General features: G+C 44.2%; 8 protein-coding genes across 9 annotated transcripts; all 8 read right to left on the bottom strand.

Moving 5' to 3' along the window:
* Window positions 1-79: 79 nt before the first annotated feature.
* On the bottom strand, window positions 80-2263 carry LOC143373005 (odorant receptor 4-like). 2 transcript variants are annotated; one of them, XM_076819754.1, is made up of 5 exons: window positions 1343-2263; window positions 1175-1274; window positions 906-1016; window positions 301-456; window positions 80-224 (listed from the first exon to the last, which is right to left on the bottom strand). In XM_076819754.1, exons 1-5 carry the CDS (start codon window positions 2140-2142, stop codon window positions 174-176), a joined length of 1218 nt encoding a protein of 405 aa, XP_076675869.1. In that variant the 5' UTR covers window positions 2143-2263; the 3' UTR covers window positions 80-173. The 2 variants fall into 2 exon arrangements, with proteins under 2 accessions (XP_076675869.1, XP_076675868.1); XM_076819753.1 differs by having other exon boundaries at window positions 80-456.
* Window positions 2264-2278: 15 nt separating this feature from the next.
* On the bottom strand, window positions 2279-4348 carry LOC143373194 (odorant receptor 4-like). The gene is made up of 5 exons (XM_076820184.1): window positions 3531-4348; window positions 3351-3450; window positions 2979-3089; window positions 2748-2903; window positions 2279-2652 (listed from the first exon to the last, which is right to left on the bottom strand). Exons 1-5 carry the CDS (start codon window positions 4331-4333, stop codon window positions 2602-2604), a joined length of 1221 nt encoding a protein of 406 aa, XP_076676299.1. The 5' UTR covers window positions 4334-4348; the 3' UTR covers window positions 2279-2601.
* A 375-nt stretch (window positions 4349-4723) lies between these two features.
* LOC143373006 (uncharacterized) lies at window positions 4724-7327 on the bottom strand. Its single transcript, XM_076819756.1, has 5 exons — window positions 6297-7327; window positions 6127-6226; window positions 5160-5300; window positions 4917-5072; window positions 4724-4848 (listed from the first exon to the last, which is right to left on the bottom strand). The coding sequence occupies exons 1-5, from the start codon at window positions 7097-7099 to the stop codon at window positions 4798-4800; spliced, it is 1251 nt and encodes a 416-aa protein (XP_076675871.1). The 5' UTR covers window positions 7100-7327; the 3' UTR covers window positions 4724-4797.
* A 214-nt stretch (window positions 7328-7541) lies between these two features.
* LOC143373193 (uncharacterized) lies at window positions 7542-9295 on the bottom strand. The gene is made up of 4 exons (XM_076820183.1): window positions 8473-9295; window positions 8312-8411; window positions 7932-8042; window positions 7542-7845 (listed from the first exon to the last, which is right to left on the bottom strand). The coding sequence occupies exons 1-4, from the start codon at window positions 9273-9275 to the stop codon at window positions 7639-7641; spliced, it is 1221 nt and encodes a 406-aa protein (XP_076676298.1). The 5' UTR covers window positions 9276-9295; the 3' UTR covers window positions 7542-7638.
* A 265-nt stretch (window positions 9296-9560) lies between these two features.
* Window positions 9561-11719, bottom strand: Or26 (odorant receptor 26). The gene is made up of 5 exons (XM_076820091.1): window positions 10828-11719; window positions 10586-10685; window positions 9942-10043; window positions 9704-9859; window positions 9561-9632 (listed from the first exon to the last, which is right to left on the bottom strand). The coding sequence occupies exons 1-5, from the start codon at window positions 11631-11633 to the stop codon at window positions 9579-9581; spliced, it is 1218 nt and encodes a 405-aa protein (XP_076676206.1). The 5' UTR covers window positions 11634-11719; the 3' UTR covers window positions 9561-9578.
* A 2015-nt stretch (window positions 11720-13734) lies between these two features.
* On the bottom strand, window positions 13735-15014 carry LOC143373170 (uncharacterized). The gene is made up of 3 exons (XM_076820133.1): window positions 14191-15014; window positions 13930-14029; window positions 13735-13857 (listed from the first exon to the last, which is right to left on the bottom strand). The coding sequence occupies exons 1-3, from the start codon at window positions 15012-15014 to the stop codon at window positions 13735-13737; spliced, it is 1047 nt and encodes a 348-aa protein (XP_076676248.1).
* A 2477-nt stretch (window positions 15015-17491) lies between these two features.
* Window positions 17492-19584, bottom strand: LOC143373137 (odorant receptor 82a-like). Its single transcript, XM_076820075.1, has 5 exons — window positions 18729-19584; window positions 18420-18519; window positions 18238-18348; window positions 17869-18024; window positions 17492-17797 (listed from the first exon to the last, which is right to left on the bottom strand). The coding sequence occupies exons 1-5, from the start codon at window positions 19550-19552 to the stop codon at window positions 17747-17749; spliced, it is 1242 nt and encodes a 413-aa protein (XP_076676190.1). The 5' UTR covers window positions 19553-19584; the 3' UTR covers window positions 17492-17746.
* A 292-nt stretch (window positions 19585-19876) lies between these two features.
* LOC143373143 (uncharacterized) lies at window positions 19877-22383 on the bottom strand. Its single transcript, XM_076820089.1, has 5 exons — window positions 21501-22383; window positions 21301-21400; window positions 20701-20811; window positions 20119-20274; window positions 19877-20051 (listed from the first exon to the last, which is right to left on the bottom strand). Exons 1-5 carry the CDS (start codon window positions 22322-22324, stop codon window positions 20001-20003), a joined length of 1242 nt encoding a protein of 413 aa, XP_076676204.1. The 5' UTR covers window positions 22325-22383; the 3' UTR covers window positions 19877-20000.
* Between the last annotated feature and the right edge of the window lie 202 nt (window positions 22384-22585).

Raw genomic sequence — 22585 nt, 5'->3', positions numbered from 1 at the left:
CTATTAAAAATGAGATGTTTGGATAACGTCGCAAATGATAATAGGTTAAATGATCGTAGACTATTTGTGCGTGGAATTTTCGGAAATGTTGTGTTTTATAAGCGATATGCGAGCTCTGCATATCTGTGTACAAATTTATACACACTACGGATTATTTTACTTGCGCGTCTGTGTCACGTGGTTTGGCGCAATAAATTTAAATATGCGAACGCGGTCTTCATCACCTGGAATGGCATGTAATTCCATGGATTCAACGAGACGCATCGGATGTGTATTTACATGGACAGTAATCATACTTACATCGCCGAATGTGTATACAGACATGTGGATCAACTTTCCCGCGGTCATCTTAATTACCACGCTTGATCTCGTGATGATCAGTCTCAGGTCGAGAATAGCTTTAACAGGCAAGTAATACCAGTTCGTCATGTAAACCACTTCACCGACTTTCTTGCACTGTTAAGAATTCATTGGATAAACTTTGCCGACGGTTTGAAGCAGTTGCCTCTATATCACTCACAAGTGAAGCCTCAATCTAACTTCTGCGAGATGATGGATCTATATCTACAATAAGCATACCTGTAATTGTAGCTGCTGAAATTCAGCCTGTTACGAGAAACTACATGTAAAGTTTCGAAAAAACATTCTTTCAACAGTGGTCATGATGTAAAGCGTAGGAGACCTCAATTTTTTTTCTGTGTTAGCACATAATATACTTCCAATTATACGTATGTATTTTTACTTTCACTTTTCCAAACTTTTCATGTAATTTTCTCCAAATTGGCTGAATGTTATCAGCTACAATTAGGGGTGCGTTTATTACAGATATAGAGTTATCGTCTTGCACAAGTTTCATTGAAATCGGCGAGGAGCAATATTTGTCATTGTTAAAATTTCTTTGTTACCTGTTCCATGAGTATTTCACCGATATAACAAACCGTGAAGATGTTGAAACACATGGATGTAAGTATAATGAAGTATGTAGTCAAATTCTGAACATCGTGATCGGCCCATTCCTAGAAGAACGGATACTTTACACATAATAAATCGCGTCGTCGAAGCGTAGTAATCCTAATTATCAAAACGGCCACCAAATCGTTCGAAGGAACCGATTGCATATGGAGGAATCACGAACAATAAGTAACGTCTATGGTGTACAATATCTTGAGCATACCGTTAGAATATAATAACCAAGCATGCACATATCTAGCGTACACTTGAACAATTCCATAAAACATATCCGATTCATCACGTGTTCGATACGCGATATGAAACTGCAATTAATATACACAAGTTTAAAAAATCCACCAGCCAAGGAATCACGGAACTCCTCGAATCTTACCTAAAAACCCTCAGATGATGCTCGACGATCGTACCGATCTTATTCAAGTACACCTTATCCTTCTGCCCGGACTCATTCACGAATTCTGTGATCCAGGTCATCAGGACATCCAACTGGCCACAGGCATGAGCCCCGAAGACGGCAGCCAGACTGAAAGCACCGACCGCACTGGAGTTCACGATGAAACCCGACAGAAACTGCGAGGCGAGGACGATCTCATTGATAGGGCTGGTGTTCACGTTTAACAGCCTCTTGTAAACCGCACAGGGCAGCAGGTGCACTGTTCTGGTCTGGTTACCAACGTAAACGATCTCCGTGGAGAACGCTGTTACAGCGCAGTAAGAGAGGACTCCGACTTGCATGAATGCACCACAGAAGGCAGCCACGTAGCGGCCGAATTTAGCGAACTTCAGCATCGCGCGTTGGTCCTTTCCCCTCGTTATCATCCTCCAATCCATCTTCATGTGCTCCACGCAGCGGCGTATCTCCTTCCTGCGTAACAGCAGCGTGGTGTAATTGATTCCTCCCACGAACCAGTGTCCCAGAGGACCGAGTATCTTCAGCTTCTTTCGAATATCCTCATCTTCCAGGACGATGCTCAGGAAGCTAGGGACCACCGTGAACGCGATCAGGCAGTAACAGAGGACAATTAGAACGATCGAAATGATTCGTTCGTGCCTAGGTGTGGAGGAGGACGAAGGCCAAGCGCCTATCGGTGTCAGGTACCAGCGATTCAGCTGGAGACTGTAGTTGCACAGATCGCTAATGTCGCCCTGGCTGTTTGCGGATTCCTTGATCATCTTGGTCGCTCATCGAAGACGAGCAAGCTACTGAAGCGTGTGTCAATATAGGGTAGGGGCACGGTGGGTATACCTGGTTGCATAACGCCTGCGCAAGCTTCTTTGAATAACAGTTGGTTGATCGATTTTACTTGGTTACAGCAACTGTGTGCGTTGATGGACGCAACTCTGTTTGCGGGCTAATCTTGTGCAGTTTGCGTGCACGCATTGAATGATGAACATATGGGGCTTTGCACGCGACATCTTCATACCTGTGTAGCCATTCTACAGTGTGATATTGTGAATAAGGATAAAATGTTAGAGTGCGATGTCTCAGATGGTAGGCGGGTGATTGAATAGAGATGGTTTAAGGAAAAAATGGTGCAGAATATTGTATGTATTTTACAAAGGATGCACGTTCTTTGCTTATCTATCTGCAAAATTATACAGTTTACAATTGGTTCTATGTGCGCGATTGTGTCACTTCGCTCGGCGTAGTAGATTCAAATACGCAAATGAGGTTTTTATCACCTGGAATAACGCTTGAGCTCAATGGTTTAATATTGGTAAACTTGTCTCAAGCGACTATTTTCTTTCTACTACGTTAAGAAAACAGATATACTTACACCACCGAACGTGTAAAGGGACATATGAATTAGCTTCCCAGCTGTGATTTTGGTCACCACGCTGGACCGTGCGATGATCATGATCATGTCAAGACCGTTTTTGTAAGGTAAATGATACCAGTCTGTCATGTAAACCACATTACCAATCTTCTCGCACTGTTGAGAGTTCGCTCGGTAAATCTCGTTCACTTATGGTGCTATCATAGTTCAGTATTAACGTGTTTCTATTACCTGTTCTGTGAGCGCCTCACCGATATAACACACTATGAAAATGTTGAAGATTATAGAAATCAGTACCACGAAGTACGCGGTCATTCCTTGAAAATTGCGATCGGACCATTCCTAAAACAATAAATGCTTCTTTCACTTTTTTGAGCGGGCAAATGGTACCTAAACTAGAAGATTTACATTTAATTAATATACATTTATCCATATAACGCATGAAATGACACAAACAGTTCAGGATTTTTTTTAAAAATCAATAATACTTGGGGAAAGATTGCATTCCTGGCATATCATTCATCAGAGTAACTTTTATTATTCTCATGTACGGAAAACAACGGGTGTACTTAGTAATCACGATTTCGACCACTTTCAGCGTACCGTCAGAATGTAATAGCCAAGCATGCATATATCCAACGTGGACCTAAACAATTCCAAGAAACATATTCGATGCATCACGTCTTCGATACGCGATATGAAGCTGTAATCAATACACACGATAATCACTGATAATCACAGACCTATGGCAACAATGGAACCACGGATTATCTTTAATATTACCGTAAGACCCGGAGATGATGCTCCACGATCACACCTATTCCGCTGTAATTAGGGCCCTTATTCCGTTCCCGTGACTCATTCACGTATTCGGTAACCCAAGTCACCAGGACATCCAGCTGCCCGCAGGCATGTGCGGCGAACACCGCAGCCAGACTAAAAACTGCCACCGCACTTGAGTTCACGATGAAACCCGACAGAAATTGCGAGGCTAGGACGATTTCGTTCATAGGGCTCGTATTCACGTTCAACAGCTTTTTGTAAACCGCGCAGGGCAGCATGTGCACGATTCTTGTCTCGTTTCCGATGTTCACGATCTCGGTGGAGAACGCTATTACAACACAGTAGCAGAGTACTCCGCCTTGCATGAACCCAGCGCAGAAAGCAGCCACGTAGCGACCGAATTTTGCGTTCTTTACCATCACGCTTTGATCCTTCGCTCTCGTTATTATCCTCCAGTCCATCTCGATGTGTTCCACGCAGTATCGTATCTCTTTGCTGCGTAACAGCAGCGTGGTATAATTCATCGCTCCCACGAACCAGTGGCTCAGGGGGCCAACTACCTTCAGCTTCTTTTGAATGTCTTCGTTCTCGAGCATGACGTGCAGCAGGCAAGGAATCATCGTGAACGATATCGAGCAATAGCAGAGTACGTTCAAAATGATAGAAACGATTCGTTGGAGCCTAGTGGTAGCGGAGGACGGAGGCCAGGCGCCTATAGGTTTCAAATACCAGCGATTCAGCTGAAGACTGTAATCGCTGAGATCGCCACGATCGGCCAGGATGCTTGCAGGTTCATTGGTCATCGTGGTAACTCATCGAAGACGAGCAAACAACTGGGTTGAATGTTATAGAGGGGGTGCTCAGGGTGCATATACCTGGTTGCACAGCGCCTGCGCAGTTTTCTTCGAACAACAGTTCGCTGATCGATCCTGCTTTATAATTGCAACTTGTTGCGCTGGAGAACGCAGGTATATATGTTTGTAAGCTGCGCTAGTGCAGTCTGCGTGTACGCATCGAAGAATGACGAACTCATGGGGTTCTGAACGCGATATCTTTTTGATAGAGTAATCGTTTATATTATAGTATGGTATTAATAGTGAGGTGTTTGGGTAACTCCGCAGATGGTATATTTGACGGTTGAATGAATATACAGACTGTTTGTGTTAAAAATTTTACGGAATATTGCATTTTACATGCAACGTGCGAACTCTGCATATCTATCTACAAATCCATACACCCTACAGATTGTCTGACGTGTGCGACTGTGTCACGTCTTTTGCCGCAGTATGTTTAAATATGCGAATGCGGTTTTGAACACCTGGAATGGCATGTATCGTCATGCGTTCAATAAGAAGCATCGAGGTGTGTATTTCTAAACATACTTACATCGCCGAACGTGTAAAGGGACATGTGAACCAGCTTGCCAGCTGTGATTTTGGTCACCACGCTGGACCGTGCAATGATCATGATCAGGTCGTTAGCGTTTTTGTAAGGTAAATGATACCAATCTGTCATGTAAACCACTTGACCAATTTTCTTGCACTGTTGAGAATTCGCCCGGTAAATCTCGAGCAGGTTTCTTACATCACTTTGGCCTATCATCGCTCAGTATTAACGTGTTTCTGTTACCTGTTCTGTGAGCACCTCACCGATATAGCACAATATGAAAATGTTGAAGCTTGTAGAAACCAGTACCATGAAATACGCGGTTATCATTTGAATATTGGTACTGGACGTGACCATACCTTCAACATCGGGAACGGACCATTCCTAAAACAACAAATGCTCCTATTACATTTGCAAACGGGCTAATGGTGCACTAGGAGATACAATGAATGATATAGCGCACGAAATGACGCAGACAAGATCAGGAATTTCTTTTAAAAATCACTCATTCCTGATGGAAATTTGCATTCCTGACTAGAGCTGGGACTATTTGTCGATTTTTTCGGTATTCGAATATTCGAATACTTGAGTTGCTCAATTATTTGGCGAATATAATTCGAGTATGCAAGTATTCGAATACCGATGTATTCAAATAGTATGGTGTGAATTATAAACCAAGTTCTGTAGATTCATTTTGTATATCTATATAAATAGGACATTTCAATATTTACATACGAGGGAATTCTTCTGAGGCATTCATTTGGGCCGGTATCAAAATGATTGGTTCCTTTTTAGTAGATTTTAATAAAAACTTATTTTAAAAAAAATACTATAAACTATTTCATGCTTTTTATTGAAAATATTGTATTTTCATCGGAACTACGTATATGTGCAAACTTTCAAGCCGATCGGATATGTTGAAGTGGGTGAAAATTAGCTTACCAGATTTCACCCTGACAAACTACATCAGTATTCGAATAGTATTCGAATAATAACATTCGAATACTTAAATATTCGAAGCTTATTCGTAGCCTTCGAATACATGTAAAATATTCGAATATTAAATTATTCGCATAGTCCCAGCCCTATTCCTGACATTTCATTGATCAGAGATTCAATTTTAATAAATCGCTTGCAACTTTCATCATTGTTATGTATCGAAAACAACGGGTGTATTTTGTATACACAAATTCAACCACCTTCAGCGTACCGTCAGAATGTAATAGACAATCATACATATATCCGATGTGGACCTAAACAATTCCAAGAAACATATTCGATGCATCACGTCTTCGATACGCGATATGAAGCTGTAATCAATATACACGATAATCACAGAAATATGGCAACTATGAAACCGCGGAGTATCTTTAATGTTACCGTAAGACCCGCAGATGATGCTCCACGATCACACCTATTCCGCTGTAATTAGGACCCTTATTGCGTTCCCGTGACTCATTCACGTATTCGGTAACCCAAGTCATCAGGACATCCAGCTGTCCGCAGGCATGTGCGGCGAACACCGCAGCCAGACTAAAAACTGCCACCGCACTTGAGTTCACGATGAAACCCGACAGAAATTGCGAGGCTAAGACGATTTCGTTCACAGGGCTTGTATCCACGTTCAACAGCTTTTTGTAAACCGCGCAGGGCAGCATGTGCACGGTCCTTGTCTCGTTTCCAATGTTAACGATCTCGGTGGAGAGCGCTATTACAACACAGTAACAGAGAATTCCACCTTGCATGAACCCAGCACAGAAAGCAGCCACGTAGCGACCGAATTTTGCGTATTTCATCATCACGCTTTGATCCCTCGCTCTCGTTATTATCCTCCAATCCATCTCGATGTGCTCCATGCAATATCGTATCTCCTTGCTGCGTAACAGCAGCGTGGTATAATTGATTCCTCCCACGATCCAGTGGCTCAAGGGGCCAATCATCTTCAGCTTGTTTTCAATGTCTTCATCTTCGAGCAGCATGTACAGCATGCAGGGGATCGCCGTAAACGAGATCGAGCAGTAACAGAGTACGTTCAAAATGACCGAAACGATTCGTTGGAGTTTAGTGGTAGCGGAGGACGAGGGCCAAGCGCCTATCGGTTTCAGGTACCAGCGATTCAGTTGAAGACTGTAATCGCTCAAGTTGCCGAGGTCGGTCTCTATGACTGGGGATTCGTTGGTCATCGTGGTCACTCATTGAAGACGAGCAAACTACTGTGTTGTGCATTCTGCGGGGGACGACCACTCTTGCTATCTCGTTGCGCTACGCTTGCGCGGTGTTGCTTGAACGAATGTTCGCTGATCGATCTTGCATGGTCGTAGCAACTTGTTGCGGTGGTGAACGGAGGTACATATGTTTCTAAGCTAAGCTAGTGCAGTCTGCGTGTGCGCATCGAACAATGACGAACTCATCTGGGGTTCTGGCCGCGATATCTTTGTAATAGGGTAATAGTTTATGTTATAGTATGGTATTAACAGTGAGGTGTTTGGGTAACGCCGCAGATGGTACCTATATTTGACGGTGAAATAAATACAGACTGTTTGTGTTCAAAATTTTAGGAAATACTGTATTTTACATGCTGTGTGCAGACTCTGCATATCTACGCATTCATACACCCTACAGATTGTCTCACGCACGCGACAGTGTCACGTCTTTTGCCGCAATATGTTCAAGTATGCGAATGCGGTTTTGAACACCTGGAATGGCATGTAACGTCACGCGTTCAATAAGAAGCATCGAGGTGTGTATTTCCATTGTTAATAAGCATACTTACATCGCCGAACGTGTAAACGGACATATGTATTATCTTGCCAGCTGTGATTTTCGTCACCACGCTGGACCTAGCAATGATCATGATCAGGTCGTGAGCGTTTTTGTAAGGTAAATGGTACCAATCTGTCATGTAAACCTCCTCGCCAATTTTCTTGCACTGTTAAGAATTCGCTCGGTGAATCTCGAGCAGGTTCTTACATCACTTTGGTTTATCACCGCCCAGTATTAACGTGTTTCTGTTACCTGTTCTGTGAGCACCTCACCGATATAGCACACTATGAAAATGTTGAAGGACATAGAGATCAGTATCACGAAATACGTGGACAGAGTTCGAAAATCGTGATCGGACCATTCCTAGAACAACAAATTCTTCGCTTACTTATTTTTTAAACGCGCCAGTGTGGCACTAGAAGATACGAGTATCGATATAACGCATGAAATGGCACAGACAGAGTGGGAAATTCTTTTAAAAATCACGCGTACTTGGGGGAAAATTGCATCCCTGTCATATCACTGATCAGAGATTCGATTTTAATAAGTCGCCCGGAATTTTCGTCATTCCCGTGTATCGAGAACGACGCCGTGTATTTCGTATACACGATTTCAACCACTTTTCAGCGTACCGTCAGAAAGTCATAACCAATGATGCATATGTCCCATGTGCACCTGCACAGTTCCATAAAGCATATGCGGCGCATCACGCGTTCGATGCGCGCTATGAATCTGCAATTAATAGGCACGGAGTATAAGGACAGATACAATCGCGGGGTAGGTTTAATATCACCTTAAGACCCGCAGATGATGCTCCACAACCACACCTACTTCGCTGAAATAAGCTCCTTTATTGTGCCTCTCCGATGCATTCACGTATTCGGTAACCCAAGCCACCAGGATATTCAGCTGACCGCAGGCATGTGCCGCGAACACCGCAGCCAGACCAAAAGCTGCAACTGCTGTGGAGGTGACGACGAAACCCGACATAAACTGCGAGACGAAGACGATTTCGTTCATAGGGCTGGTATCCACGTTCAGCAGCTTCTTGTACACCGCGCAGGGCAGCATGTGCACGGTTCTGGTCTCGTTGCCAACGTAAACGATCTCCGTGGAGACCCGGCTTACGACACAGTAAGAGACAAGTCCACCGTACATGATTGCAGCACAGAAACCAGCCACGTCGCGACCGAACTTAGCGTTATTCACCATCACGCTCTGATCCTTCGCTCTCGTTATAATCCTCCAATCCATCCTCACGTGCTCCACGCAGTATCGTATCTCTTTGCCGCGCAAAAGCAGCGTGGTGTAGTTGATTCCTCCCACGAACCAGTGGCTCAAGGGGCCGAACAGCTTCAGCTTCGTTACATTGTCCTCATCTCCAAGGAGGATCAGCAGCAAGCTGGGGACCACCGTGAACGATATCAAGCAGTAGGAGATGACGATCAAAGCGATCGAAACGATTCGTTCGAGCCTAGACGTAGAGGAGGACGGTGGCCATGCGCCTATCGGCTTCAGGAACCATCGGTTTAGCTGGAGACTGTAATCGCTCAAACTGTCTAGGCCTGCCTCGACGACCACAGATTCGCTGGTCATTGTGGTCGCTCGCCCAGGTCGTGGTTGCTACTAAAGATTTGTTGAATATGGTGCGCGGGGAGGGTCGGTGCACCTTGTACGCTAACGCTTGCGCAGATTATTCCGCACGACTGTTTGCCGATCGATCTGTGCAACTTGTTGCCGCGGTAGGCGCAAATATGCTTGTCGGGTGCGAACCGTGGGCCTGTGCACAGGTGGATTCAGTGTAAACGCATCGAGTAACGAAGGGGTTTTATTCGTTTATTATTACTTGGAGCCTACAATGTGTTGGACGCGATGACACGGCATTAAGAATATGGCGACTCACATTGCGATCGTGCGAAGCATGTTGAAGTACGTGAAGGATGTTTTGAACACCTGTCAAGGAAGCGTGGAAATGTGTTAAATACGGTGATTGGTGTTTCAGATTCAATGTTTCGGGTACTCACGTCACCGAAAGTTGTGATGGATATCTGGACCAATTTGCCAGCGGTGATCTTGGTCACTATGCTCGATCTCGAGATCACCAGGACCAGACCGAGAATAGTTTCTCGAGGTAGCCGGTACCACTCTGTCATGTAAGCTTTCTCGCCAACGTTCTTGCACTGTGAAAAAGGCGAATGTTATTTTGTATAGCACCGTCGGTTCACCGATCTGTTAGATATGTTTCTGTTAACGATCCTTTACCTGCTCCGTGAGCTTCTCCCCGATGTAGCAGAATATGAAGATATTGAAAGTCATGGATGCGTATACAATGGCGTATATAGTCGTGGTTTCCTTTGATTTTTCCTGGGAAACCAGAATATATTCGAATAATGTATTACATGAAAATCGAGTAGAAAGTCCTACTTCAAATTACAAAGTTCATTTTATGTATTGCAAAACGGCCACTTGTGAGCACGTGCTTTGAAAGCATACCTCCGTTATTTATTTCGATTAACATCTCGATGGCTCGGTTCACAAATATTGTATGTTCACTGTTTGTGAAATTTGAGTTTTTATACGCAACAATTATTAGGCCTTGACTGCTTCTTTATGCTGCATAAATATCTACTTCACAAACTTGTAAAGAAATAATATTTTTCTTCATTATATGGGCAAAAAATTATTTTAAATAATATTTTTCTTCATTATATGGGCAAAAAATTATTTTAAATAATATTTTTCCTCATTATATGGGCAAAAAATTATTTTAAATAAACATTTTTTGCCCATCTCTGGTACCATTTAAACCTTTCTCTCCCGAAACCGCGAAAAGTGGACATACAATATTTGTGCACTAATAATAAGCCATCGATTTCTTCGCAGATATCTCGAAGCGCTAAACGTACCGTAAGGATGTAATACTCGAGTAAGCACAAGTTGAGCGTGCACCCCACCAGCTCAACAAGGCAGATCAGATTTATTACTCTCTCTGTATAGGACACAAAGCTGAAATTAACGTTCTCATAGTTAAAACGCCTTGAATCACAGCTCCAGAATTAATTTCCCCGCTCCACGTACTCCCCACATCTCCAAAATGCTCGTAACGCGCCATAGCCGTAAAACGGACACCATAACGAAAAGAGTGTACCTCAACGCGCGAAGGTGCTTTTCCACGATAAATCCCAACTTTTCATTGGCATCTACCCGTTCCCCCTCGTTCGCCACCATATCGTTCAACCTGGAGGTGACAACGCTCAGTTGCCCGCAAGCGTGCATCGCGAAGACCGCTGCCAGGCCACAGGAGCCCACGGTCACGCAGTTGACGAGGAAGCCAGACAACAGTTGAAGGGCAAATACGATCTCGTTGGCTGGGCTGTACCTGACGTCCATCAGCTCCGTGTAGAACGGGCAGGGCAGCCGAAACATCGAGTGGCTCTCGTTACCTACGCGGAACGTCGTTTTTCGGAAACCAGTAATTATGCTGTACGAGAAAACGCCGAGGTTCATGCAGACGGCGGCTACGCACGCGATGAAACGGCCGACCTTCGCGTTCTTGAGCATCAGCTCGCGGTCGCTGGGCCGTTTCACGGTTCGCCAGTCCTCCTGAATGTGGCGCACACAGTGGAGGATGTCTCTGGTCCGCATGCTCAGGCAGCAATAATTCAGCTCGCCCATCAGCCAGTGGCTCATCGGGCCGATCGCCTTCATTCGTGTCTGCAAGCTCGCATCCCCGTACACGATGAACAGAAAGCAAGGGACGACGGTGAAGATGATCAACGAGTGGCAAGCGAGGTTCAGCAGCCTCGCCAGGATCTTGCCCTTCGTGGTAGGCTCGGTCAGCTTGGGCCAGACCCCTATAGGATTGAGGAACCAGCGGTTCAACTGCACGCTGTACTGATAGTCTTTGTGGTGAGTGGCGTTGGTGATTGAATGGTCGCGAGTCGAGCTCCCCATGATTACTGTACAGCGGACGGTTGTTGAGTGAGTAAACGCACGATGCACCTAGCCGTAGCTTGCTGTAAGATGGCGCGTGCGCGATTTTTTTTCCTCTCCGGTTTGTGGTGTGTCGTCTACTTGGCGATGCAACAATGCACGCCCCGCGATCGATACTGGAGGGAGAATATCGCTTTGTGGGATAGTATGATTTTTGCTTCGGTTGGGATTGTGCGTAAGGGTTCGCTGTTGCGAAAAGTTTGCTTCGGAGGTGTGGGAGGAAATTCGAATGGTTCCGTTTCCTTACTTCTGGACGAGGATGTTTAATATACGATGCGATTTTAGTAAGTGTGCTTTTGAACATTCATGAAAACAATCGTGGGTTGGTTATATAAATGGTTTTATTCAGTTAACACATCCACGCGATATAAAGTCGTAAATGGGTAAGCAATAACCCCATCGTGTTTCAGACATCATATTCGTTAACCCTTCCTACCCGAAGGACGTACCGTGTATAGTACCCACAAAGATATAGGGAGGTCGTAAATTAAACATTGGAACAGCGGCGGTCTTTGAGGCCCCGGTGCCATTGGCGGATTTAACAGGGCGAGCGATGAGCAGTTGCCACCTGGGCTCCTGCACGGAAGGCCCCCCAGGGCTCCATCCTTAAAAAAAATATGATTATATCCAAAGCATATTTTTTTCTGTATTATTACACTGAGCCCGGTTTTAGTGAACTACAGCTTTATTTTCCCGAAAATGGACCTCTGCTCAGAAGGTCCCCCTAGGGCCCTGTCTTAAAAAAACTTATGATTTTATCCAAGTACTGTATTTTTTTATATACTTTTCTGTACAGGTATCCCCTTTTAGTAAACTACCTCTTCATTTCCCCCTCCAAAAATGGGCCCCTCAGAACGTTTGCCACCAGGTGGCCTTTCTTCGAGCACGGCCACATATTACTATTAAAATTACCATCATACAGAGAAATGTATTTTGTAGGAAGAAAATAAAAGAATATGATAACCTTCTGGATTTTTAAAATTACAAACTTCAGCTAAAATATTCAGAATGATAATTTCTTTCCTTCACTGTCACAAAAGCTTCTTTACATCGGTAGCGACTGTAATTAAATACGAGGATTTTTCTCAATTAAAGGAAAAAATAATTCGATACTATAGTATAAATTAGTATAAATTGTTTCCCTGATAATAATAATTTATAAGTACGATGAATACTTTGAATAAATATTATATCCGTATAATATTTTAACATCCTGTACAATAATTTCTTGTATTCTACACATGTGCTTTCTAATTTCATTGTACAATATGCTATATCCGAATGTCTACCACTCATTGTCAGTTTAAGGTTGCACCGCGTCGGCGCAATCGGTGAAGAGACGGCCGCTACTTTCCGTCAGGCCGGAGGGGTTGTCTTCGATAGGAGGGTAGAAATATAGCAAGCATACAATGTTTCATGGAGTGGTATCGGTGACTATACCAGGTAGTTGCGCCTGCTTTTTGGGCACGGCTTTCAAGTCAATGTTCGTAACATGTTTAGGAAAGCGACCGATGTCTTAACAACCTATTCGTTTGGAACGTCTTTTATATTTCTGGATTTAAAGAGATAACGACAGTGCATGCATACTTACGTCAGTGAAACTGTTCAGGGACAGTTGGATGATATTTCCTGCGGTAAGTTTCAGCGACGACCTGGACATTGCTATTATCAATATTAAACCAAGCTTCCTCTTTTCTGGTAATCGGTGCCAGTCGGTCATGTACGACATTTCGCCAACCATTTCGCACTGTCACAAGATATGTTCCCCCCGCATTTCAATTAATAAGAATAGTGTAACATTAAAAGGAATTCTTTGTCTTGAAATAGATAGTATACTGTGTATTTCTATAGAGGCACAGTGCAACAGGTAGGCAGACCCTCTTAAGGTTGAAATCCGACGGCACGTGGATCCGCGAGCTTGGCACGAGACTCGCCGAGCCCCGCGGCGTGAGAACGCTCATGGATCGCCGATCCACGTGCCGACTGATTTCATATTTATAAAAAGTCGTTGGTATTAAAACTGTCTTAAGGAGGGTGTCCACTTGTTTATAATAGAAAGTACCTATACAATTACCTGATCGGCGACGATGTCGCCGATATAACAAAATATGAGAATATTAAAAGTACAGGCTGAAAGTATTATGCTGTATGTCACGGCAGCAGTTAGATCGTTCATCCTCCACTCCTGCAATACAGAAACGTTGTATAATCATACATTCGCGGAGAGTGCTTCGCGATATCACGTATATTACTGTACCACGATAATGTAATATCCAAGGAGGCATAACTGTAACGTGCATCCGACGAGTTCGACGAGAGATATTTGTTTCAGCGCTTTTTCAATGAGCGTCAGAAATCTGAAAGTGATAAGCATGAAAATAAGAGGCGACTGGTGACATTCTGGGGTAGTAATATACCTCGAAGCATATTTAGGGCTCGTTCCATTCACCACTCGGGAGAGTACATACATTTCGGTTACAATAAAAATTCTTGATCGTTACAAACTGATTTTACACACTGCAGGATTCGCACGTGCTGTCCCACGATGCTGGCGACTCTTCCATCCACGGTTGTGCTCATGTCTTCTCGACCGTCAATCAAATGCTCCAGCCAGTTGTTCAACACCTCCATCTGACCGCAGGCATGGACAGCGAAGGCTGCGGCCAGGCTGCACGCACCTGCTGATATGCCGTGAATAAGACCACCGCCTAAAACCTGAACGGAGAATACGATCTCGTTTACGGGGCTGTAGCGTGTGTCCACTATGTGTCTTGAGACAGGAAGCCTCAACGGAATGAAGGTAACATTAACGTCCTCCGCCAGCACCGTTCCGCCGACAATCGGTATCACAACGAAATAAAACAGGGCACCGCTGTACATGAAAAAGCTGCAAATTAGCACTAATCGCTGCCCGAAGATCGCTCTCGCCACCATGGTATCTCTGTCCTGAACGTGGCTGACATGCCTCCAGTCCAATTCGATGCGATCCACGCACTCGCGTACATCGTCGGCGTGTAAGATCAGCAGAGTGTACTTCATGTACGCCATCAGGCAAAAACTTAAAGGCCCGAGCAGCTTCAGCTTATCGTAGAACTCTTCCACTTCTAGTACCAGGTAGACACTGCACGGTATGACAAGTGAACTTATCACGGCGTAACAAATGGTGTCTATCAGCCAGTAGAGAGACCTTTCTATTATCGGAGCGTTAGGCCAATTTGGCCATAGTCCCAAAGGTTTCAGGAGCCAACGATTCCATTCTATGCTTAAATTTATGTATTTCTCATAGTCGCCAGCGTTTGTGAATAACTTTGTGCTACCGCTGCCTGCTTCGAACGTGTGCATGATCGAAGCTCGAAAGCACGCTTGACACTAAATGTTCGCGGTCTGATGACGGCTCTGAGGGAAACAATGTTGCGCCTGCGCTTCCTCCTTGATTGCTCTCGGAAGGGAACGGAGACGCAGCAGTGCAGAGAGCGACAGTAACTTTTTCCAGAGGGTCGCAACCCAATCTAGCATTACGCGTTGTACGTGTGAGATCGATAAATTGATTTTTCGAACGTGAACAGACTGTTTCTGCTGACTGCGCTGAACAGGTTCAATGTGGCAATATTACGTGCGGGTAATATATGTATAAAATCATAAGTGACTTCATTGATTTCAAGTGATTTCATTGTTTTTTTTTTATCGATTTTGTCCCGTTTTCTGTGACGCTTTAAAAGTGGGGATGTTATAAATAATACAGATATGTGTTTGGTGTCTTTCTTTTCTAAATTTGTCCAGGTTTAATGGAATACTGTTCGAATTTTAAATTCATGTTGTGTTATAAAATATTAACCAAAAAATCATGGAGGTCTTCGTTTTTAATCGACACGTTCTTCGTAACGCTTTAAAACGGGGTTATTGTAAATCGTAAAAATGCGGTAAAGATCTCGGTTATATCTGGGTTAGTTTCGCTACTCAAATGCATATAACTTCGGGAATTTTACGAATTTCAAAAAATCCTTATAACACGTTTCCTTTCAAATACTTTTCTTAAAAGTTGAACATTCGAAAAATGAAATAAAAAAATAGATTTTTATACCAAAACCTCCCTTTAACCTGGGTAATACTGGGCATTTCAGATCATAGGAAATAAGTTCGCAACATGTTCAAGAAATCGACCGATGTTTTAACGATCTATTCAGTACAGACGTTTCTTTAATTCCATGATTTAAATAAGAAGCGTTAACATTTGGATACTTACGACTGTGAAATTGGTACGGGACAGCTTGATGACATTTCCCGCTACAAGTCTCATCGCCGACGTGGACATTGCCATTATCAAAACTAGATCAAGCTTTGTCTTCCCTAATAATTCGTACCAATCAGTCATGTACGATATTTCGTCAACCTTTCTGCACTAAAAATATCCATTCACTGCCAGCTTTAGATGTTTTATTAAAATAAGGTGTTACAGCGTGCAGTGTGAACGCTATACCCTCGGACGTGTTTAGTGCAACAGGTATATCGACTGTCTTATAGAAAGGCATGGACATTAAAGTGCAAGGAACTCGCGAGTGCTTTATAATTGGAAGCTAGTTTGCAAGAGTAAGGTCTTACCTGTTCGGTGACGAGTTCACCTATGCAACAAAATATGAAAATATTGAAAGTAAGAGAGAGAAGTATTATGCTGTATGTAATAGCAGCAGTGACATCGTTGCCACTCCATTCCCGCAATAGCAAAATAATGTACACATACAGGGTGTCTCAAATATTCTAATGCAAAAAGACATCGAAAAGTCCTTTACCGTTTTGGGATTCAAGGCTTGGTTCTCGACATATTAACACTTAAATATTAGCGGTTCAAGTTCCGGGACGCGCAGTTTAGAGCCGAAACAGCTGAGCGCGGAGCAGTGACCGCTCACGCGCACACGCAGGAGGCACGCATGGATACAGACCGACAAACACAGTAGAGTCGACCGCGCTGGTTCAACCGGGAAAATGAACCCGTGCGTGTGCGCGAGCGCGGTCACTGCTCCGCGCTCAGCCATTTTGGCTTTAAACTGCGCGCCCCGGAACTTGGACCACTAATATTCAAATGTTAATATCTCGAGAACGAGGCCTCGGATCCCAAAACGGTAAAGGACTTTTCGATGTCTTTTTGTATCAGGATATTGCGTGTTCAGTATTTTCGTATTTTCAGAGAATCTGTTATGATATCACTTATATTAATGTATCACGATAATCCAACGAGAGATATTTGTTATGGGGTTTTCTCAGCGAGCGCCAGGAGCCTGAAAATTCTCCTCCTTCGCCACCATATCTTTCAACCTGGAGGTGATGACGCTCACTTGCCAGCAAGCGTGCATCGCGAAGACCGCTGCCAGGGCACAGGAGCCCACGGTCACGCAGTTCACGAGAAAACCGCATAACAGCCGAAGGGTTAATAAAATCTCGTTGGCCGGACTATACCTGACGTCCATCAGCTTCGTGTAGAACGGACAGGGCAATCGAAACATCGAGTGGCTCTCGTTATCGACGCGGAACGTCGCGCGGTTCAACTACACTCTGTACTGACAGTCCTTGTGGTGAGTTCCGTTGGTGATCGACTGCTCCCGAGACGAGTTCGCCATGATTGCTGTTCAGTGGGCAGTTGTTAAGTGAGTAAAGGCACGTAGTAGATGCATCTAGCACCTATTTTTTTTCCCTCGCGATGCAACAATGTACGCCCGCCGCTTGATGCTAGAGGAAGGAGAACGCTTTCGAGGCTGGAATGATCTTTGCTTCCCTTTGCGGGTGTGGGAGGAAATGCGAATGGTTTCGTTCTGTTACTTTTGGACGGGAATGGGGTCGTTTAATGTGTGAAGTGATTATACTAAGTGTGGTTTGGATATTGACGTAAATAATTATGGGATGGTTTATGTAAATGGTTTATTCAGTTAATACCTCCAAGCGATATAAAGTGGTGAATAGGTAAGGAATAAGTCTTCAATAGAAGGGTATCAATATAACAAGATATTATATTGTTGGAGTGGCATAGCTATAGCGTATCAGTATTTATACCAGATAGTTGCTCCTGCTTTTTGGCACGGCTTTCAAGTAAATGTTCGTAACATATTTAAGAATGTGACCGATGTCTTAACAACCTATTCGTTCGAAACGTCTTTTATATTACTGGGTATAAATCAGTAAAAGTAGCGCATGCATAGGTACTTACACCAGTGAAACTGCTGAGGGAGAGTTTGATGATATTTCCTGCAGTAAGTTTCATCGACGACCTGGACATTGCACTTATCAATACTAAACCAAGCTTCCCCTTTCCTGATAATCGGTACCACTCGATCATGTACGACATTTCGCCAACCATTTTGCACTGTCACAAGATATGTTCCTCTCGCATTTCATTTAATAAGAATAGTGTAGCATTAAAAGGAATTCTTTGGCTTGAAATGACTAGTATGTGTGTGTATTTCTATAGACGCACAGTGCAACAGGTAGGCACACCTTCTTATAGAAAGACGTTGCCATTAAAGTGTCTTAAGGTGGGTAGCCGCTTGTTTATAATAGAAAGTACCTATACAATTACCTGATCGGCGACGATCTCGCCTATATAACAAAATATGAGAATATTAAAAGTAAACGATACAAGTATTATGCTGTATGTCACAGCAGCAGTTAGATCGTTCATCCTCCACTCCTGCAATACCGAAACGTTGTAAAATTTACATGCGCACAGAGTCTTTCGTGATATCACGTATATTATTGTACCACGATAATATAATATCCAAGAAGGCACAACTCTAGCGTGCATCCTACGAATTCGACGAGAGATATTTGCTTCAGCGCTTTCTCAATGAGCCTCAGAAATCTGTAAACGATAAACATCAGAATAAGAGGCGACTGGTGACATTCTGGGGCACTAATATACCTCGAAGCATATTTTGAACTCGTTCCATTCACCACTCAAGGGAAAATACAGAGAATTCTATTTCAACGAATTCTCTGTATTTTCAAATATACATACACAGCTTTGGTTATAATAAAAATTCTTGATCGTTACAAACTGATTTTACACACTCCAAGATTCGCACGTGCTGACTCACGATGCTCGCGATTCTTCTATCCACGGTATTATACATGTCCTCTCGACCGTCTATCAAATGCTCCATCCTGTTGTTCAACACCTCCATCTGACCGCAGGCATGGACAGCGAAGGCTGCGGCCAGGCTGCACGCACCTGCCGATATGCCGTGAATGAGGCTACCGCCTAAAACCTGAACGGAAAATACGATCTCGTTGACGGGGCTGTAGCGTGTGTCCACTATGTGTCTTGAGACAGGAAGCATCATCGGGATGAAGGTAACATTTTCGTCTTCCGCCACCGCCAACCCGCCGACAATCGGTATCACGATGTAGTAAAAGAGGGCACCGCTGTACATGAAAAAGCTGCAAATTATCACCAATCGCTTCCCGAAGGTCGCGCTCGCCACCATGATATCCCTATCCTGAACGTGGCTGACATGCCTCCAGTCCAATTCGATGCGATCCACGCACTCGCGTACAACGTCGGCGTTTAAGATCAACAGAGTGTACTTCATGTACGCCATCAGGCAAAACATTAACGGGCCGAATAGCTTCAGCTTATCGTAGAACTCTTCCACTTCTACTACCACGTAGAGACCGCACGGTATGAACAGTGAACTTATCACGGCGTAACAAATGGCGTTTATCAGGCAGTAGATAGACCTTTCGATTATCGGAGCGTTAGGCGGCTTTGGCCACAGGCCCATTGGTTTCAGGAGCCAACGGTTCCATCGAATACTCAGATTCACGTATTTCTCATAGTCGCACGCCTTTCCAAGCGACTCCGCGCTGTCGCAGTGTTCTTCAATCGTTTGCATCGTTGACGCTCGAAAGCACGCTTGATACTAAATGTTCGCGGTCTGATGACGGCTCTGAGGGAAACACTGTTGCGCCTGCGCTTCTTCCTTGATTGCTCTCAGAAGGGAACGCAGACGCAGCAGTGTACAGAGCGAAAGCAACTTTTTCCAGAGGGTCGCAACCCTATCTATCATTATGCATTATACGCGTGGAATCGATAAATTGATTTTCGAACGTGAACAGACTGTTTCTGCTGACGGCGCTGAACAGATTCAATGTGGCGATTTATGAATGGACAATATTACGAGCTCGCAGAATTCTTCTTTGTTTATGGCAACGTCGCGAAAAGGATGAAAATAGACAATGATGTAAACAATATTTTTTATAACTTTAAGGCACATGAGTATTGTGGGTGTTCAAATAATAGGAAATAAGTGGGTTCCGTTGTTCGGGCCTCTCGTGAAACATTCATGTTAATGTTCGCAACATGTTCAAGAAAGCGACCGATGTTTTAACAACCTATTCAGTGGAGACGTTTCTTTAATTCCATGATTTATGTAGGAAGCTTTAACATTGGGTTACTTACGACTGTGAAACTGGTGAGGGACAGCTTGATGACATTTCCCGCTGTAAGTCTCACCGCCGACTTGGACATTGCCATTATCAAAACTAGACCAAGCTTAGTCTTCCCTGGTAATCGGTACCAATCAATCGAGTACGATAGTTCGCCAACATTTCTGCACTGAAAATATCCATTCACTGCCAGCTTTACATGTTACATTAACCCTTCCGCGACTAGCACCGGTTATATCCGGCTTCCAGTAATATGATTCACACTGGCTAGCGCCGGTTATATCTGGCATCCACTAAACGCGTTTCTGGAGCGATTGAAGCTTTTTGTTTTCTATCATTTTGTGGCGTTTAGCGGAAGCCGGATATAACCGGCACCAACAAGTGTGAAGCATTTAGCGGAAGCTGGATACAACCGGCGCTAGTCGCGAAAGAGTTAAAATAAGGTGTTATACCATGCAGTATGAACGCTGTACCCTCGGGCATGTTTAGTGCAACAGGTAGATCGTGTCTCTTATAGACAGGTATAGACATTAAAGTGCAAGGAACTCGCAGGTGCTTTATAATTGGAAGCTAGTTCGCGACTGTAAGGTCTTACCCGCTCGGCGACGAGTTCACCTATGTAACAAAATATGAAAATATTGAACGTAAGAGATAGAAGTATTATGCTGTATGTAACAGCAGCAGTGACATCGTTGCCTCTCCACTCCTGCAATAGCAAAATAATGCACAGATACAGGGTGTCTCAAATATTCTCATGCAAAAAGACATCGAAAAGTCCTTTACGGTTTTTGGATCCGAGGCTTCGTTCTCGAGATATTAACAGTTGAATATTAGCGGTGCAACTTCCGGGACGCGCAGTTTAGAGCCGAAACAGCTGACGCGGAGCGGTGACCTGTAGCACTCACACGCAGGAGGCACGCGTAGAAACAGACCCGACCGCACTGATTCACACCGTGAAAATGAACTTGTGCGTTTGCGCGCCAGCGGCCACTGTTCCGCGCTCAGCTGTTTCGGCTATAAACCGCGCGGTCCGGAACTTGGACCGCTAATATTCAATTGCTAATATCTCGAGAACGAAACCTCGGATCCCAAAACGGTAAAGGACTTTTCGACGTCTTTTTGCATCAGGATATTGCGTGCTCAGTATATTCGTACTTGCGCAGAATCTGTTATGGTATCACTTATATTACTGTACCACGATAATATAATATCCAAGAAGACATAAATCTAATGTACATCCCGCGAATTCAACGAGAGATATTTGATGCAACGTTTTCTCAATGAGCGCCAGGAATCTGTAAATACAAACATCGAAATTAGAGACGACTAGGGACAACTAAAATTCAGTTCCTTTCGTTCGTAACTTGTCTATTATTACAAACAGACTTAACACACTTTAGTATCCGAACGTGTTGGTTTACGATGCTCGCGACCCTGCCGTCCGCGGTTTCCTGCATATCCTCGCGACCGTGTATCAAATGTTCCAGCCAGCATGCCAAAAGTGCCATCTGGCCGCAGGCATGAACCGCGAAGGCTGCTGCCAAGCCGCAGGCAGCTGCCGCGATGCCATGAATAAGCGCACCGCCGAAAAGCTGAATGGAGAAGAAGATTTCATTGATGGGGCTGTAGCGAGTATCCACCATGATCCTTGGGCAAGGAAACACCATCGGTATATAGGTGAGATTGTCTTCCTGGGCCACGACAGACCCAACACTAACTGGCACCGCGATATAGTAGAAAACGAAGCCACCATACATGAAGAAAGTGCAAAATGTCACCAGTCGCCTCCCAAATATCGCGTTCGCCACCATGATATCTCTGTCCTGAGCGTGTCTGACATTTCTCCAGTCCCTTTCTACAATCGCGATGCACTCGCGAATATCATTCGCGTGAAAGATCAACAAAGAGTACTTCATGTACGCCATCGTGCAAAAAATTAACGGGCCGAGGAGCTTGAGCTTCTCGTAGACATCCTCCACTTCTAGCATCACGTAGAGGCAGGAAGGTATGAAAAGGAAACTTATTAAACCGTAACAAATGCCGCGTAGCAGCCAGTAAGAGAACTTTTCGATTGCTGTCGCATTGTGCAACATTGGCCAGAGGCCCATAAGTTTCAGGAGCCAACGATTCCATTCCAGACTTAAATTTATATATTTCTCATAGTCGTCAGCGTTTGTGAATAACTTTGTGCTACCGCTGGCTGCTTCAAACGTTTGCATCGTTGAAGCTCGAAAGCACGCTTGATACTAAATGCTCGCTGTGCTATGACAGCTCTGAGGGAAACAATGTTGCGCCTGCGCTTCTTCCCCGATTGCTCTCGGAAGGGAACGCAGACGCAGCAGTGTAGAGAGCGAAAGCAACTCTTTCCAGAGGGTCGCAACCCTATCCATCATTATGCATTATACGCGTGGATTCGATAAATTGATTTTTCGAACGTGAACAGACTGTTTCTGCTGACGGCGCTGAACAGGTTCAATGTT

The sequence above is a fragment of the Andrena cerasifolii genome, chromosome 9 (genome assembly GCF_050908995.1).
Source record: "Andrena cerasifolii isolate SP2316 chromosome 9, iyAndCera1_principal, whole genome shotgun sequence".
Taxonomy (NCBI): domain Eukaryota; kingdom Metazoa; phylum Arthropoda; class Insecta; order Hymenoptera; family Andrenidae; genus Andrena; species Andrena cerasifolii.
This window is presented reverse-complemented; position numbering and strand designations above follow the sequence as displayed.

Coding starts and splice junctions, on each gene's coding strand:
- LOC143373005 (XM_076819753.1), bottom strand. CDS start 2,142: ATGATCAAGGAATCCGCAAACAGCCAGGGCGACATTAGCGATCTGTGC. Junction 1,275..1,342: donor CATCATCTGAGGGTTTTTAG/GTAAGATTCGAG, acceptor TATTAATTGCAG/TTTCATATCGCGTATCGAAC. Junction 1,017..1,174: donor TTGGTTATTATATTCTAACG/GTATGCTCAAGA, acceptor CCGTTCTTCTAG/GAATGGGCCGATCACGATGT.
- LOC143373194 (XM_076820184.1), bottom strand. CDS start 4,333: ATGACCAATGAACCTGCAAGCATCCTGGCCGATCGTGGCGATCTCAGC. Junction 3,451..3,530: donor CATCATCTCCGGGTCTTACG/GTAATATTAAAG, acceptor TATTGATTACAG/CTTCATATCGCGTATCGAAG. Junction 2,653..2,747: donor CCCTTTACACGTTCGGTGGT/GTAAGTATATCT, acceptor GCGTTATTCCAG/GTGATAAAAACCTCATTTGC.
- LOC143373006 (XM_076819756.1), bottom strand. CDS start 7,099: ATGACCAACGAATCCCCAGTCATAGAGACCGACCTCGGCAACTTGAGC. Junction 6,227..6,296: donor CATCATCTGCGGGTCTTACG/GTAACATTAAAG, acceptor TATTGATTACAG/CTTCATATCGCGTATCGAAG. Junction 4,849..4,916: donor CCCTTTACACGTTCGGCGAT/GTAAGTATGTTT, acceptor ATGCCATTCCAG/GTGTTCAAAACCGCATTCGC.
- LOC143373193 (XM_076820183.1), bottom strand. CDS start 9,275: ATGACCAGCGAATCTGTGGTCGTCGAGGCAGGCCTAGACAGTTTGAGC. Junction 8,412..8,472: donor CATCATCTGCGGGTCTTAAG/GTGATATTAAAC, acceptor TATTAATTGCAG/ATTCATAGCGCGCATCGAAC. Junction 7,846..7,931: donor GTGAGGTGCTCACAGAACAG/GTAACAGAAACA, acceptor AATTCTTAACAG/TGCAAGAAAATTGGCGAGGA.
- Or26 (XM_076820091.1), bottom strand. CDS start 11,633: ATGGGGAGCTCGACTCGCGACCATTCAATCACCAACGCCACTCACCAC. Junction 10,686..10,827: donor AAGCACCTTCGCGCGTTGAG/GTACACTCTTTT, acceptor CGTTAATTTCAG/CTTTGTGTCCTATACAGAGA. Junction 10,044..10,585: donor TCGAGTATTACATCCTTACG/GTACGTTTAGCG, acceptor CTGGTTTCCCAG/GAAAAATCAAAGGAAACCAC.
- LOC143373170 (XM_076820133.1), bottom strand. CDS start 15,014: ATGCACACGTTCGAAGCAGGCAGCGGTAGCACAAAGTTATTCACAAAC. Junction 14,030..14,190: donor CAGCACGTGCGAATCCTGCA/GTGTGTAAAATC, acceptor TATCACTTTCAG/ATTTCTGACGCTCATTGAAA. Junction 13,858..13,929: donor TTGGATATTACATTATCGTG/GTACAGTAATAT, acceptor TCTGTATTGCAG/GAGTGGAGGATGAACGATCT.
- LOC143373137 (XM_076820075.1), bottom strand. CDS start 19,552: ATGCAAACGATTGAAGAACACTGCGACAGCGCGGAGTCGCTTGGAAAG. Junction 18,349..18,419: donor TTGGATATTATATTATCGTG/GTACAATAATAT, acceptor TCGGTATTGCAG/GAGTGGAGGATGAACGATCT. Junction 17,798..17,868: donor CCCTCAGCAGTTTCACTGGT/GTAAGTACCTAT, acceptor TCGAACGAATAG/GTTGTTAAGACATCGGTCAC.
- LOC143373143 (XM_076820089.1), bottom strand. CDS start 22,324: ATGCAAACGTTTGAAGCAGCCAGCGGTAGCACAAAGTTATTCACAAAC. Junction 20,275..20,700: donor GTGAACTCGTCGCCGAGCGG/GTAAGACCTTAC, acceptor GGATATTTTCAG/TGCAGAAATGTTGGCGAACT. Junction 20,052..20,118: donor CCCTCACCAGTTTCACAGTC/GTAAGTAACCCA, acceptor TCCACTGAATAG/GTTGTTAAAACATCGGTCGC.